Here is a 17,223-nt window from a genome sequence, read left to right as displayed (position 1 = left end):
TGGAATGAGTTTTTATGTGAGGTGATGGATTCTGCATAGGGCTGTAGTTGTTTGGCGAGAAATTTGGCTAGGTTTTGTAGAGGTGAGCCTATGGAGCTGACTATGGGTCTGAGTGGGGTTCCTTCTTTGTGTATCTTGGGGAGGCCATAGAGCTTAGGGCATCTGTATGATTTCTCTCTGGGAATGATTCTTTGTTGGATTTCTTCGCTGATGGGGAGGCTTTTATTTTGGATCTAGTGGTTTTTCTAGGTAGGTGGTGGGGTCTGTGTTTAGGGGCTTGTATGCAGGGTCTTGGAGTAGGTTGGTTAATTTGGTTTGGTAGTCAGATGTGTTCATAACCACCGTGGCGTTGCCCTTGTCTGCTGGTAGGATTATTATGCTGGTATCTTTTTTCAGGTTAAGTAGTGCTGTCTGTTCCTCTTTGGGTAAGTTGCTTTTGGGTGGCTTGCTGCAGAGGATGTTGGAGATCTCGAGTCTGATTTTGTTAGCGTCATCGGGGTTGATTTTGGTCAGGCTGGTTTCAACTCCGCATATAATGGTTTCGTGGGGATGTATTTGGGAGTGACTGCAAAGTTGAATCCTTTGGAAAGGACATCGGTTTCAGCTTTGGTGAGGATCCTATCTGAGATGTTATGCACTGTTTGTTTCATGTGTTGCTGTGAGGGTGGAGGGTTTGTTTCTGGCGTTCTTGTAGTCTTCGGAGTTTGTTGGTGTGCGTGTCTGTCTTGAGGGTGGTCTGTGTTTCGCCTCCAGACGGCAAGTTGTTTGGATTTGTCCCAAAGTGCAGGGTGCATCTTGTTGCTGAGTTTGAGGTGAAGTGTGAGGAGATCTTTGTTGATTTGATCTAGGAGGAATCTTTTTGTGTGAAGTTCATTTCTGATTAAGGCCAATTCTGTTCTTTTTAGGATGCGTTTGGTGGCTGCAGAGTTGGAGTAGAATTTCAATTGGAAGCATTTGGGGATTAAATTTTGATCGCGGCAGTTTCGTAGGAATGCGAGGTCACATAAAATGGAAGCTCTTTGGACTTCTAGTTTTTCATAGGTCCTGGTCAGATGGTGGATTTCCTCCCCGTAGAGGTGCAATATTTGTTTTCTGAGGTTTTCACGGGTGTTTGTATATAGGTCTTTGGTTGTTCGGGTTTTCTCCCGTGTAAAATTGGAAGTGTCTTGGCGACGTTTCGACGTAGTCTCATTCGTCATCTTCAGGCTTCAGCTTCGTGCTTCTGGGAGCAATGTGTGATCGCAGCTGTTTCTTCCTTTTAACTGCTAGTGGGGGTTTGAACTGATTGGGTGGGAGCTTGGCTGTGCTCTGATTGGATGGGGTTTTTTCTGTGCTCTGATTGGCTGGGGGTGTGTCCTGTGTTGGTGGGGGCTTGGTTGTGCTCAGTCTAGTCTGTGCTGCAGGGGGATTTGAGCTGGTGAGCTGCATAGCTGTTGTTTGGCTTTGTGGTCATGCTACATCTTCATAGTGGGTGTCAGTCTGCTGCATGAATGGATTGGAGGGGTTTGAAATGGCTAATGTTGCAGCTGCGGTCTGGCTTCTGGTCCTTGGTCGTGCTTTATGATCAGTGTGGGTTTGGGTCTGCTTTCTGGGTGGATGTGCGGTGGTGACATCCTGTGTGGACCTTGTGAGTGTGGGTCTGGTGTCATTCCTCGTGTTAGGGACTCGTTTGTCAATAAGGGCGGGTTTCCAAATGGCTGGTAGGCGGGAGGTGTCATCTTGTTTGTTCATGCTGTGTGGGCGTTTTTCTATCTCAATGGCTTCTCTGATTATTCTGTTGTTAAAGTGTTCAGTTTTGGCGATAGTTCTGGTCTTTTTAAAGTCAATATCATGTCCTGTGACTTTAAAGTGTTGGACCAGGGAAGAAGTTGGTTCCTCTTTTTTGAATGAGTTCTTGTGTTCTTCAATGCGTGCACTTATTCTTCTGTTGGTTTGTCCAATGTATGTGGTGGGGCAGGCGGTGCATGGGATTTCATATACTCCTTGATTTTCTAACTCAATTTTGTCTTTGGGGTTTCTTAGGATGGTGGATATTTTTCTGTTTGTGCAGAATGCTGTCTTGATGTTGTGTTTGTGGAGGATCTTGCTGATTCTGTCTGTGGTGCCTTTTATATATGGGAGGAGGGCTGTGCCGTTTTCTTGTTCTCTGTCTTGGATTTTAGTGGGGGGTTCTTTTTGGATTAGCTTGGTAATCTTATTTCTTTGGAATCCATTGGATGTTAGTACGTTTGTGAGAGTGTGTAGTTCGGTTTTTAGGTGTTGTTCGTCAGCTAAGTGTTTTGTTCTAGAGATGAGTGTTTTGGCTACGGAGTTGATCTGTGCTGGGTGGTGGTGTGAGAGTGCGTGCAGATAGCGGTTTGTGTGTGTTTTCTTCTACATACATACATACATACCTATATACACACAAAGATATGTTCATGTATATCTTACATATATGCATACAAAAATTATGTAAAAAAACCAGATGCATATGCATGTAACAGATGTATCCTATTATGGAGACATATTTAGGTATCAGTGTTTTGTGGGTGTTCTTATGAGAAAATAACTGGAGCAGAACTCAGCAGTATGTTATATATACTATATGTAAAAACACAACAAAGCCGAATGTCATTTATGATATCCACTAAGTTGTCTAGATGACAATTTCTTGTAGTAGTACGGTTATGTGAAAAAGAAATAATTTAATAAAATTGGAATTTCAGAATCTAACATATAATCAATTGTTTTTTTTCTATTTTATTGTCTTCCCATACATATAAATAACAAGTTTTGGTTTTAATACAGATTAATCAGATATTTCACTTGTTTCATTTTGCAAAACTATTTTTAAGGAAATATTTATTTCCTTTGGTTGACCAATTTTATACTTTTTTTTAAACCTGCAGGTGTGGCCAGGAACAACTGTCTTCCCTGATTTTTCTAGTCCTGAAGCTGTTCAGTGGTGGGTTAATGAATGCAAAAATTTTCACAAAATAATCCATTTTGATGGACTTTGGATTGTAAGTACTAACTAGCACAATGAAGAAACAAATATTTGGTAGCAAAAATACTTAGCAATAAGCAAAAAATATACATCTCTAAGTTTTTATTCTTTTCATAGGCAACAATATGTTCTTCTCATAGGAATATAAACATTGTATAATGTTTTGATTTTTTAAATACATGTTATCCATGCCTAGCACATTTAAACATGTTCAGTTGTTGCTGAAATTCAAACAGATTGGAACCTATGGGATATTATAATATCTGAGCAAATAATAGAAATGGAGGAAAGTATGCAATTCATGAGACTGAACAACAGTAAAATGTTGCTGGTAAAGTCTAGTTGCTAAGTCTAGCTCAGCTCCAAGGGATTACATGAAAATATCCATTTTGTTTTTCTAGCAACAATATAGCAGTATAGCTTTGTTCCAGGATGCTATCTTAGCTTCCCAGTCTAAGCCTGAAGGTTTAGAATTTTCTTGTGGTTTATCAACCCAAACACTAAGAAAATTTGATTTTTGGTTATGTATAAAATCAGCCAACGTCTGTTGCTGTGATTTATTGCTCGTAGTAACAGAAGTCTCCTCTTGAAGGAGGAAGGTTGTGTCTCTCTTGTTAAAGAGCTAGAAAGTTGAGGCAGACAACAACATTTGAAAAACTAAATGAATAACACCATTCAGTTCTGCTACTCACTACAGAATTTGATAAACAAATATTGAAAATTCTCTGTAACTGGCTTACAGATTCAAAGGTAAACTTGCCTACTCATGAAAATTGTTGCCACTATGGGCTTTGTCCAGTGGTGGGATTCAAGTAATTTAACAATCAGTTCTCTGCCCTAATGATTTCTTCCAACAACCAGTTTTCCAAATTGTTCAGAAAGTTAACAACTGGTTCTCCCGAACTGGCTGAATCCCACCACTGGCTTTGTCAGTCAAAAAACACCCATTTACTAGAAAGTGAGTCATATTTTTAGAGGAAAATGTTTGTAGCTCAGGGTTGGAATGACAGGTCCTTAGTACTTGCTGAGCTTGGTTGTTTTCTTGCAGACATTTCATTACTCAAACTAGGTAACCTCATCAGTCCACAGAGGATAATTATCTAGTTTAGATAATGAAATGTCTGCAAAAAATAAAATAAAAATAAAGCTCAGATAGCACTAAGGACCTGTGAGTCATATGCTGTATCTTCTCTGTTAACACATGGGTACCTTCGCTGGGACCAATATTATTGTGGCAGTTAAATATGTTACTAAGAGTGGTTGCTGTTTAAAATTATTTTTAAAAAGTTGAATAGAACATGGATCCTGATGAGATATGTCTGAAAACCACAGCTACTAATCCATGAATTTCTATGAACCTTTTCTCACAGGACATGAATGAAGTATCCAATTTTGTCAAAGGATCAAAAACTGGTTGTGCAACAAACAATTTAAACTACCCACCTTTTACTCCAAGTAAGTTCTCAACTGAAATAAAAATTATTTGATTTCTATGCCAGATTTTTCATTTAGCTGTGTATATAAGATCGTTACATAGAACCTTAGACATTTTGACAAACAGATTCCTTTACCAATTGTTAAAGAAATCCTATCTGCTACAACATAGGGATTCTTTTGGAAGAATAGAAAGAACTAATTGCTAAATTGTCAGATGACTGTACAACTTGTTACCCTATCTCTAACTAAAAGAATTTTATTTGGGAATTTTTAAATCAAAACAAATAACTTCACTTACAGCAAAGTAAAAAGTGCTGCTATAATTTATAACTACTGCATAAGAATTAAATCAAATCTAATTTGATAAAGAATACAGAATAACAGAGGTAGAAGCAACCTTGGCGGTCTTCTAGTCTAATCCTATTCCCAAACAGGAGACATGATACCATTAATTCAATCTAACTAGGAAATTTTATTCCTTTTTATTCAGATATAGCTGTGCAATTATTTGTAAATAACATTTATTCTAATACAGAGAAGTATCTGAATCAATTAGAAAGTATTTGATTTGATATGATTGTATTTATGATTGTATTTATAAAACTAATTTAGAGATTTGATCAACTAATTTTCAATTAGCGAACTCAATATTCAATATTAACCTTATTAAAAACTAGTCTAGTGTAGTGGATTAAAGAAAAGAGAAAAAAAGTTAACTTTAAAAAAAATGGAATTTCTTGACATCTGTTTGTCTATTCTTCCAGAGAGCTATACATTGAGATATTCTATAAAGATTTTTTAATTTAATGGGTTTTTAAAATCTCTTCGTTTTACAGAAATTCTGGATGGAGTTATGTATTCAAAGACACTTTGTATGGATGCCGTCCAAAGGGCAGGGAAACACTATGATGTTCACAGCCTCTATGGATATTTCATGTCTATAGCTACTGATAAGTAAGGAATTATGCATTCTTTTTTCCCTTCAATTCATTCAAGCTAATTTGTGCCAGATTTCCTTTGTTTCAGTTTGGACTGCAATAGCTAATCAAAAAGAATACAAATCTAAGAATATGTATTAGCAATAGCAATAACACTTAGACTTATATACCACTTCACAGTGCTTTACAACCCTCTCTAAGTGGTTTACACAGTCAGTATATTGCCCCCAACAATCTTGGTCCTCATTTTACCCACCTCAGAAGGATGGAAGTCTGAGTCAACCTTAACCCTGGTGAGATTTGAACAGCCGAACTGCAGCTAGCAATCCACTGAAGTAGCCTGCAGTGCTGCACTCTAATCACTGCACCACCTTGGCTATTAGAAAATAAAAGATTAATTTACTATACAACAATTCCACTGATTTCTCTACTAGTACCTCTGACAGATCTTGTTCCCTTGTGAAGCCTAAAACCATCCAGGAGTGAAATTATTTTTCAGAGTATAAGACACATCTTTTCCCCCCTAAAAGAGGGTGAAAATTTGGGTGCATCTTATACACCAAATGCAGCCCTGCCCACCCATTGGCCACCACCCTATGGCCTCTGCTTCCCAGCAATTTACCTTCTTGCAGCAAGCAGCAAGAACAGAACAGAACAGAATAGAATAGAATTTTTTATTGGCCAAGTGTGATTGGACACACAAGGAATTTGTCTTGGTGCATATGCTCTCAGTGTACATAAAAGAAAAGATACGTTCATCAAGGTACAACATTTACAACACAATTGATGATCAATATATCAATATAAATCATAAGGATTGCCAGCAACAAGTTATAGTCATACAGTCATAAGTGGAAAGAGATTGGCGATGGGAACTATGAAACGATTAATAGTAGTGCAGATTCAGTAAATAGTCTGACAGTGTTGAGGGAATTATTTGTTTAGCAGAGTGATGGCCTTCGGGAAAAAACTGTTCTTGTGTCTAGTTGTTCTGGTGTGCAGTGCTCTATAGCGTCATTTTGAGGGTAGGAGTTGAAACAGTTTATGTCCAGGATGCGAGGGATCTGCAAATATTTTCACGGCCCTCTTCTTGATTCGTGCAGTATACAGGTCCTCAATGGAAGGCAAGTTGGTAGCAATTATTTTTTCTGCAGTTCTAATTATCCTCTGAAGTCTGTGTTTTTCTTGTTGGGTTGCAGAACCGAACCAGACAGTTATAGAGGTGCATTTCAGTTTCATTTCAGCCCATTTCAGTTTCAGCACAGTCTAATTGGCACAAGTTGATTGTCTTTGGATTGGTCTCCTGACTCTCAGCTGTTTCAGGCTGCAGGGATTGCCACTGCCTATACTGCGCGGGCCTCTGCTGCTTGCTGAAAGGAGGTAAATTGCTGGGAGCAGATTTTTTTTTTTCTTGTGCTAAAGCTATGCTGAAAATGAAAATGAAAGTAAAGCAGGCTGTTTGCTGTTTGCTGCACCAAATTGCTGGGAGGTAGAGGCAGATTTCTTTTTCTTATTTTCCTCACCAAAAAAGGTAGGTGTGTCTTATAGTCTGGAGCATCTTATACGGTACTTTTAAAATATTTGCAATTTGGGCAAAACATGGTTATTGACATAATCCACCTCATGGATTGAAAGGCCATCTATTTAGTACACACAAATTATAAGATGTGATCTGAAAGTCTGGCCCATATATTAGTCTATTCATAAATTAATTTTGCAAGAATTTGCTGGATTTGTTGTAGGCACAAATGCTATGTTGAAACCTGCCTTTCATTCATTTCAAAATATTTTGTCCTGACAAAATAAAGCTATTTCTTAATGCTATACATTTATGTTGTTTTCAGAGCACTCAAGGCTATTTTCCGTGAAAGTAGAAGCTTCCTCCTTTCCCGATCAACATTTTCTGGTTCTGGAAAATTCACAGGACATTGGCTGGGAGATAATTTTGCAACTTGGAATGATATTAAATGGTCTATACCAGGAATATTAGAATTTGGTCTATTCGGATATCCTTTTGTAAGCTATTTTAACTGTAATAGTAGATTGGGTCCAACTGTTAAATTATGGTATAGTAAAGTAAGATAAAGTTTTCAATTAATGTATCCCTTTAGGTGAGACGTATGCATACCAATTCTTTAGACTTGGTTTGCACAACATATGATTTAGTAAACTTCAACTATATACTTTGGAGTTCCTGACTATCTCTTTTCTATTGGAGTAATCCTTTGGTAAGCTGTATGATTAGAGAAATTCTTGGTCCTCTGTGAGATTGGTTGTTTACTTGCAAATGTTTCATTACTTGACTATGTAGCATCATGCTGATAATGTCACTTAGTTGGGCAATGAAACATTTGAAAGCAAGTTCAGACAGCACCAAGGATCCATAATTCGACTTGAGCTACATGTATTTTCTTCTGCAATATGATCTGCAATTCCAAAAGAGTACAGCTTTGCAGTTTGGCAATCCAAAGAATAAAGATGAGACTGAAAGATGTATTCAGAAAGCAAAATTATTTTTAAAGGCAAAAATATGGATTTAAAGGTATCTCAGAATAGATGGGGCAATAGATTTTTTTATAAGACTGCTGTTATTATTTTCTAGTTTTAAAAGTGGCTTAGAATCAAAGTTACTTAAAGCAACACCAATGTGATATGAATTTACTTCTCTCATAAGGAAAGCTAAAGTAGATTCTTTCTCTTGTTGTTGTTGTTTTACTCTGAAACGAGGCTGATTATTTGTTGGAAGAGACATTTATTGCAATGGCTACTATACCATGCAATTCCTTATAGCCTGAAGCTTGTCTTCTTTTTGTACTTGTGCTTTTATAAAAATATGCATTGAAAAGCTGACTGTCTTTTATAACTTTGATTTTTCATAGGCCTTAATCATAGAATGTATATGTATATACATTCATGCATATACATCCATGTATGTGTATATGTGTACATACATATATATGCATGAATATGTGTACATATACATAAAAATATATTTAGAAAAGTCAGATTCAAATATTTACTTAGAGTAATGGCTGAGCTCATTGCTATTCTATCCTACTGCTCTTTGCTCAATCATCCAAACATGATTTAGATTTTTTTAAAACCTCTTTCAAAGACCAGTGTAAATCAATTTCTATTGGTCATCTGAGAACTGATTAATGGAGAATTTGTAGATACGATAGCATCACATCTAAGGCAGATATATCATACAGTATGTCAATGATTTTTAATATGCTTCTGTTTTAGATTGGAGCAGATATTTGTGGCTTCATTGAAAATGTCTCAGAAGAACTTTGTAGACGATGGTTGCAACTTGGAGCATTTTATCCATTTTCTAGGAACCACAATGCTGCCTCACATGCCGTAAGACCAATTTTAAAAGTAGATCAAACTTCTAATTATTTGAAGCCTTTTTTTTCCACAGTAACTTTATAAATATTTATTTCTAGCCTAAAGATCCAGCATATTTTGGACACAACTCACTTTTGGTGAATTCAACAAAACACTACCTGACAATACGTTATACTTTGTTGCCATATCTCTATACCCTGTTTTATAAAGCACATGCTCGGGGAGAGACAGTTGCAAGACCTGTTCTACATGAGTAAGTTCCTGCTTTTAAGATTTTGGATGATGGGAAAGAACTTCACATTTTGCATATTTATGTATCCCGGTTTTTATATTCATGTCTTACACGCACAAACACATAGACAGACGTACATAGACCCAGTATTTATTAGCAACAGCAATAGCACTTAGACTTATATACTGCTTCATAGTGCTTTATAGCCCTCTCTAAGCGGTTTACAGAGTCAGCATATTGCCCCAACAATCTGGGTCCTTATTTTACTGACCTCGGAAAACCTTGAGCCAGTGAGATTTGAACTGCAGCTAGCAGTCAGCTGAAGTAGCCTGCAGTGCTGCACTCTAACCACTGTGCCACCTCGGCTCTTATTAATCTTTATGGACTCCAAGTAGTTGAGCCCAATATTATTTCAGATTATAGAATGTTAAATTCTTTAAAAGTCTTGTCCCAGATGAATGTTTTACAGATTTTAAATTTTATGAAGGTTTTCAAACAAGAAAGAAGGATGCCTCTCTTCTGCTGCAAATTAGAAAAATGAAGTGTTAAATATTATCAGGTCTGACTTGAGGATTTAAGGAGCCACAGTGCAGTGCTTGAGACTGGATACAACAGGTTCTTCAATTGGCTAACCTCAATATATACATTGCAAGCAAGCTTTGGAACTTTGAAGGGCCTAGCTGGAGTTTTAGATTCCATTTCAGTGAGAGGATTCTAGCAATGTATAAGGCTTATTCTCACAGGAATAAACAGACAATTTATTGGGGCGTGCATAAGAGCACCAGTGTGCCTACCGTTCCTGTCCTAATGTTCCCTTTGGTTGTATTCAATTTGTGTGGTTATTTCATGCTTATACTTATATATATTGTTGTGTTTGACAAAACAAACAAACAAACAAACAAACAAACAAACAATTATCATAATTAATCATTATGGGGTGTGCAGTTAATAAACTCCAGAAGAAGCACTCTTAGTTTCCAGCAAGCTAAAATGCTGAAAAATAAAAACCATCTGTATGCCTAGAGCTCACTGATGCTTGAAGATATCTGGAATTTGTTCAAAACATCACAAGCATTTCCTAACATTCTAGGGATATTTTTGTAGACACTAAAGCTGTGTTAAAATCTGACTTTGCAATCACTCAGAAATGTTCTTCCATTGCAGAATAGCTTTTACCTTATTCTCAGAAGATGAAGGATTTTTTTCCCTCGTTTATTTTGATAATGTATTTAATCTGATTTTATTATTAGGGTAGTAGATAGTGCTGTTGCTTTTGCAGCTTTCTGACACGTAGGCTTTCTTCATTCTTATGTCTCCTTACTTGCCTTTTGCTTCCTATACAAGAAAACAAGTTCCTTTGTGATGCCTTGTATCTGGATTTAATCAAAGCAAGGAAAAGTTGCAAAACATTGGTGAGATGATGGTACAATGAAAACCACGACATTTACATACATAAAATAAAATATGCGTAATAGAATGCAGATGTATATGCATACACACCACCAAATTTCATATTTAAAGTAGCTTATGACCTTACAGCCATCAATAAGAAAGAGGAACAGCATGTAAATCTGCTTATATCAATATTTATGCGTTAATCCAAAATACAGTCTGAGTGACAAAGCTAAAAGTGTCTCAGCTTCATTAAGGCATGGAATGTTAAAAAGCCTTAACAGACAATGTTTAAGAATATATTGCATATTGAATCCAAAAGTGTTGACTTCATCAAAGCATAACTAAGTTTCAAATCCTACTTTTTTTTTTTCATGTGGCAATGTCAACTTGTGAGTTGTCTTAAAATCTGAAACCTTCTCTTTACTCTTATGCTTGAAATTGTCAATAGTGTCCTCAATACATAAATAGTTATTTAAGATTCACCAATAAAAAAACAAAAACCATAACTGTAACATTTCTTTAGATTCTACTCTGATGAAGCCACCTGGACTATAGACAGACAATTCTTGTGGGGACCTGGACTACTTATTACTCCAGTCTTAGATCCGGTATATTTAATTTTTATTAAGTTGCAATATACATAATTGTTTGTTTTGCAGTGAGTACATGCTAACCGGCATCACAATCTCTGTTACATGATAAATAGAACAGTAGAAATACTAAAATAATTTAAATAATTTAGTGAAAGAGTTGAGCATATCCTTTTTCATCATAGTTACTTCCTATCGCCTTTTGTGTTAGACCTGTCCCAGTCCAATATCTTAAGAAAGAAAGACTCTCAGTCCATTTGGATAAAGTGATAGGTTCTTTTATGAAAACATGCTGGCTGCAGTAATGTCAGGCTAGAACTAAATTTCCCATGGTAAAAAGATACAGAAAGTTTCCCCTCATCCCAGCCTTCCAGTTATGGTCCGTTTGCCTTCAGCAAATGAAGATTCTCCTTGAGGTTTTGAGAATGCTGAGATTTTGGGGTAATCCACATTCTTTGTCAGGGTACATGGCCTTGGGTACTGGCACATACTGGTTCTGAGCTTCTCTGTTCTTTGTCAAACTGTAATTTCCCCCCTCCCTATTTCCCAACACATACTGACAGGTTTATTGATCATTTGTTCATTCACCACATGCCAGTAAGGCGCCAAGCGAAAGATGGCAGACCTGACATTTTGTATGAACAGTTGCTTTTCAAATAATGTTAGCTTTTCAAACTTCAAGTAGTACTTTCACCCTTTGTTTAACTAAAGGAAATTTAGCAAATGGTTTTAGAGGAAGCCAAATATTAAGTTATTGTGTTAGAATGTTTCTGTTTGATGGAATAAAATAAATCACCTCCCTCCCTCCCTCCCTCCCTCCCTCCCTCCTTCCCTTCCTTCCTTCCTTCCTTCCTTCCTTCCTTCCTTCCTTCCTTCCTTCCTTTCTTCCTTCCTTCCTTCCTTTTCTTCTGTTCCCTTCCCCTTTCTTTCTTTCTTTCTTTCTTTCTCTCTCTCTCTCTCTCTCTCTCTCTCTCCTTCCGTTCCCTTTCCCTTCCTTCCTTCCTTCCTTCCTTCCTTCCTTCCTTCCTTCCTTCCTTCCTTCCTTCCTTCCTTCCTTCCTTCTTTCTTTCTTGTTTCACCGTTGCTTCAAAAACAACACCTATTTCTGCCACAAATCCACCAACATGTACTATTGACAGCTTGATAATCACTTTCCATTCTCCAAACCTTCCAAGTCTACAGTCAATATAGGACATTTTGTGGTGGGAAATAGCAATTGACATTATAATATGGAAAAAAAATGCTTGACAAATAATTTTTCCAGTAGGAAAGTTAGGAAAGAATCAAAGAGAAAGACTTTCACCCTCATCTACGTCCAGCCTAGAAAAAAATACGAAGTAATATAAAGGTATTTCCCTTTGATATTGCTAATAAATGAAATATTTTCTTTTTTAATATTTCAGGGTGTTGATAAGGTAACAGCATACATCCCTGATGCTGTGTGGTATGAATATGAGACGGTAAGTGCATGATTATTACAAAATGTCTCCCCTAAAAGTAAACTATTAACATTTCAAATTAACTCTGCTGCGTAGCAATCTGTACATCATTTTTTTATACATTTTAAAATTCATGTGTATCAAAGGTCCGGAGCTGCTTAGAATTTTATAGGGGTACTCAGTAGCAAAGTATACACGAAAGGTCAAATCAAAATTTTTAGATAGTTTGGATCAAAGAGAATATTTCATTTTCACTGAAGCATTGCTTTAATCAGGTTACCTTTGATGATTAAAAAAGAAGTAGTACATCAAACAAATTCTCTAGCCTTTCTAAGAAAGTTGTGTAGGGTATGAGTGGGTCATTGAGCATTTTATGTTTTAAAACTATCCTGCCAAAAAACAAAAGCAAACACAAGTTGCAATACAATCTTTTTTAAAAGAAGCGCATTAAGACTATACGAAGCTAAAATTCATAGATAAATTTCCAATTCCAAATTGAGTCAAGTTGAATGTCTCCAGTTTCCCCTCCCCCCATAAATGTGACAGTTGAATTTACTCAATATGAATGGAAGAGTTGAATTACTGTATACTAATTTGGTTTTTTTAATTGACTTGAACTTTAGCCATTTTTTTTTATTTCGTATAATACAAAATACATAAATAGAGTCATGACATTCTTCCTCTGCCAATTACAATTATAAAAGGAATATATGCATTCTTCTTTGTAGAATTTTCAATTCTAGTTTGCAGTAACAATTTTATGAGTATAGTAAAACTTTATTCTAGTTTCCTTATAAAAATAGGGTATGAAAGCACCTTGCAGAAAACAAGAGTGTCAAATGTTCCTTCCAGAAAACAAACTTGGACTTCATCTTAGAGGAGGATACATCTTTCCTATTCAAGAACCAGCCAACACAACTGTTTACAGGTATTTTCTGATATTAGTGTATTCTTAAGATGCAGCTGTGACATCTATTTAATTTGTTTAAAGCACTGATGGTGGATAAAAAGACTACATAAGAAGGAAAAGAAAGTTGATTTTTAACCTCACCATAAACAAATGCAATACAGTGCAATTTAGCCATTGTCCTTCTTTTGGATATTAGTCACAATAACCAGTGATGGGATTCAAAAATTTTTGTTCTGTGCGCGTGGCTTGATGGGTGTGACCAGGCAGTGTGACAGGCAGCGCTCGGGCTCCTGCACTCTCCTGGGAGCACAAATGGGCTGTGGGGGTGTGTGCCACCCCCCTGAGCCCCGTTTTGGGCCTAGGAGGTCTCCCTGAAGCCTCCTGGGAGCTAAAATGGGCCACGGAGCGAACACCACTTCCATGCACCCCATTTTGGGCCTAGGAGGCCTCCCTGAAGAGCAAAAATGGGCACAGGGAGGTGTGCCGCACCCCCATGTCCTATTTTGGGCCTAGGAGGCCTTCCTGCATTTACCTGGGAGCCAAAATGGGGCGTGTGAGGATTTCTGGAAGGGGTGGAGCCAGCCAACAATTTAACTACCAGTTCACCTGAACCGTCCTGAACCAGCTGAATCCCACCAATGACAATAGCACAAAAGATATCAGATACTAAAAGAAAATATTAATTACTTAAGTTAAATATAACAGAGGCCCTGATAGGCGGTCCAAGTGCTGATGATCCAAAATATATGGTAGGAACATCAGGATTTTTTTTCCAGCCCACTGTTTTTGAGGGTTGAAAAGTTTCTTCTGTTATCTAGGAATTTGGGCAGACTTTCCAGTTCTTGGGTACAATATTAAAATATTACAATATGGAAATCTCCTTTTTCTGGCATAGATTCAGCTTATTATTTCCAAATACCTAACACCAATTAGTGTTGTTTGGAGGAAGACAAAATATTCACAATGCATGAACCAACTCTACAGATGGATTAAACATTTCTTTTCCAAGTCTAGAACATTTAAAGTTTTATCCAGAGGAAATGTAACTATTGGTAAGGAGACATTCTCTGCATGATTTTTGTTAGTTCTCATTTCAAACTGATGAGAAGAGAATTTGTTCCTTTGAAATCTCATTCCAAGAAGATGAGAACTTGGGAGAGTAGTATTGCATTTATTTGTGAAAAGGGAGTCAAGGAGGGCATGTGAATATCTTGTCTTGCATTATACAATCACCTCTATAGTAGCTTTGTGGCTACATTATTTTTCTCACTTCAATTACTTTCTGAGGAATTTCACAAGACACAAGGTAATTTCTGCCATATTTTTTTCTCTTCCCTACCTGTTATTATTAGTGTCCTATTATTCAGAGGCTTGACCCTTAAAAATCTATTGAAGATTTTGTTTTCCCTTTGGGGAAAAATGTAGAAATACTTCATCCAATTTTCCTGCCAAAATTTGACTAACAATTTTGGAAGGTCAATTTCTTATGCCTGCCTGCCTGCCTGCCTGCCTGTTTAATTGTTCTATCAGGAAATTTCTCCTTAATTCTAAGTTGGTTCTTTCCTTGATTAGTTTCCATCCATTGCTTCTTGTCCTGCCTTCATGTGCTTTAGCAGCATTTTGCAGCCAATGCAATCTCCAGAAGCTGATTAGAGATACATTTCTGCCATGGATAAGAATGATGCTACAGTTATAATTAGTTCTAGAATTTTTGTAGATATCATATCCAGGGATCTGTGACCAATAAGAATGGAGATGAAGTGTAGTAGGGCCTTTTTGCCACTATATTTTTTCTCCAGAAACATTGAAATGCATTTATTTGCATCTGTATGCAAGTCATTGATTGAAAATGGATTGACTGACTTTGCATTTGTCTGCCAAAATACATGCACAGATTGTGAAATTTCAAAAGCATGTGCTATAATTGATTGCTGCTAATCACATTGACTACTGTATGGGCAATAAAATGGGATATAATTGGAAATTACAAACAACATACACCTATAATTGGTTTGTGATTATGATGGGATATCCCACTTGGTTCGTAGTAAATAGACCTCAATTGAAACAATTTGGCTTATTTTCTGTAAGAAAGCTTAATTTAACACAATGATACTTATTTCCAAACAAACATTAGTCTTTCACCCCATTATTATTCTCCTTACCCATCACAAATCCCTATATGCTCAATTATTTCATAATATCATTAGAAGAATAGAATGGATGAGAATGTAGTCTTATTATATAAAACTCTCAATATCTGGGCCAATAAAGACAATATGTTTTTTAACAGCCGTACAAAGCCTATGGGACTTATAATTGCTTTAGATGAGAATGGAGAAGCAACTGGAGACTTATTCTGGGACGATGGAATAACAAGAGGTAAATTTACTAAGAAAAATAGATATGTAGTAGATAGAATGATAGAATGTTGGAAGTAAAGAACAGTAGAAAGAAAGAAAGAAAGAAAGAAAGAAAGAAAGAAAGAAAGAAAGAAAGAAAGAAAGAAAGAAAGAAAGAAAGAAAGAAAGAAAGAAAGAAAGATAGCAATACCAATAGCACTTAGACTTATATACCTCTTTATAGTGCTTTATAGCCCTCTTTAAGCAGTTCCACACCATTTATGGCCCTAAAGTTGATAAATAGCACTGGAAATTGAGATTGGAGACCCACTGGCAAGTAGTAATAATATAACTGTAGTATAGTAATAATAAAAATAAGGGGATACAGTGACTCAGATACAGTGGCTAAGATGCTGAGCTTGTTGATTGAAAGGTTGGCAGTTCAGCAGTTCAAATCCCTAGTGCTGCATAATGGGGTGAGCTCCCATTACTTGTCCCAGCTTCTGCCAACCCAACAGTAATTTATCTTAATTAGGGCCAAATTGAATAAGTTTTTTAAATATTATTTTATCTTGTATTTATCTTGTTTGTTTTATCTGGCTGTAAACCGCCCTGAGTCCTTCGGGAGAAGGGCGGTATAAAAATCTAATTAAATAAATAAATAAATAAATAATAAACAGTTCAAAAGCACATAAAAAATGCAAGTAGAAAAATAGGGACCACCTTTAGTGGGAAAGTAACAGCGTTCTGTGCACCTTTGGCATTTAGTCATCCTGGCCACAACCACAGAGACATCTTCAGACAGCGCTGGCTCTTCAGCTTTGAAATGGAGATGAGCACCACCCCCTAGTCAGGAACGACTAGCATATATGTGTTACTTAGCAGTTTTACAGAGTCAGCATATTGCCCCCAACAATTTGGGTCCTCATTTTACCCACCTCAGAAGGATAAAAGGCTGAGTCAACCTTGAGCCTGGTGAAATGACAGTCAGCAGAAGTAGTTTGCAGTACTGCACTCTAACCACTGTGCCACCATGGCTCATAATAAATACCCTAATAGGAAAAAAATAAGACACCCCCTGAAAATAAGCCCTGGTACTTATTTTGGGACCCAAAAGAAAACAAGTCCCAGGGAACTTATTTTTTGGGAAACACGGTAGATAATAGAAAGATAAGAAGATAGATAATAGACATATTTTTTTTCTAATTCAAAACAAAGTATGCAAATAATCATGGAAATTAACATCTTCAGTATGTTAAATTCAACATTAACATTATGAAAATTTACATGTTCAAGTATTTCAGCAATTACCTGCTCTTATAAAAACTACATGGAAACAAGGGTCCTTTGTGCTCTCTGAGCTTGGTTTTTGTCTTGCAGAAATTTTATTACCCAAAGTAGGTGGCACCATCAGTGCTGACAGACCAAACCAGTAGAATATAAATTGAGAGAAAACTCCATTCTTTGCTAGCACTGATGATGTTTATTTATTTATTTATTTGTAAAATTCATTTGCTGCCCATCTTGTATTCAAGAACTCTACGAGGTTACCTAGTTTGGGTATGAAATGTCTTCAAGAAAACAACCAATCTCAGAGAACACC

At 36.6% G+C, this 17,223-nt stretch overlaps 1 protein-coding gene across 1 annotated transcript in view; it reads left to right on the top strand.

Annotated features, from left to right (window-relative positions):
- SI (sucrase-isomaltase) overlaps nt 1-17,223 on the top strand; it is a 235,030-nt gene that overhangs the window by 151,344 nt on the left and 66,463 nt on the right. The window contains exons 14-23 of the mRNA XM_058189143.1: nt 2,889-3,002; nt 4,357-4,441; nt 5,260-5,377; nt 7,206-7,377; nt 8,608-8,724; nt 8,811-8,965; nt 10,863-10,947; nt 12,333-12,389; nt 13,172-13,296; nt 15,572-15,660. Coding sequence (XP_058045126.1) covers nt 2,889-3,002; nt 4,357-4,441; nt 5,260-5,377; nt 7,206-7,377; nt 8,608-8,724; nt 8,811-8,965; nt 10,863-10,947; nt 12,333-12,389; nt 13,172-13,296; nt 15,572-15,660 — 1,117 coding nt within the window. The remainder of the gene's footprint in view (nt 1-2,888; nt 3,003-4,356; nt 4,442-5,259; nt 5,378-7,205; nt 7,378-8,607; nt 8,725-8,810; nt 8,966-10,862; nt 10,948-12,332; nt 12,390-13,171; nt 13,297-15,571; nt 15,661-17,223) is intronic.

The sequence above is a fragment of the Ahaetulla prasina genome, chromosome 6 (assembly GCF_028640845.1).
Source record: "Ahaetulla prasina isolate Xishuangbanna chromosome 6, ASM2864084v1, whole genome shotgun sequence".
NCBI lineage: Eukaryota > Metazoa > Chordata > Lepidosauria > Squamata > Colubridae > Ahaetulla > Ahaetulla prasina.
Note: the sequence above shows the minus strand (reverse complement) of the source record. Positions and strands in the feature narration are given on the sequence as shown.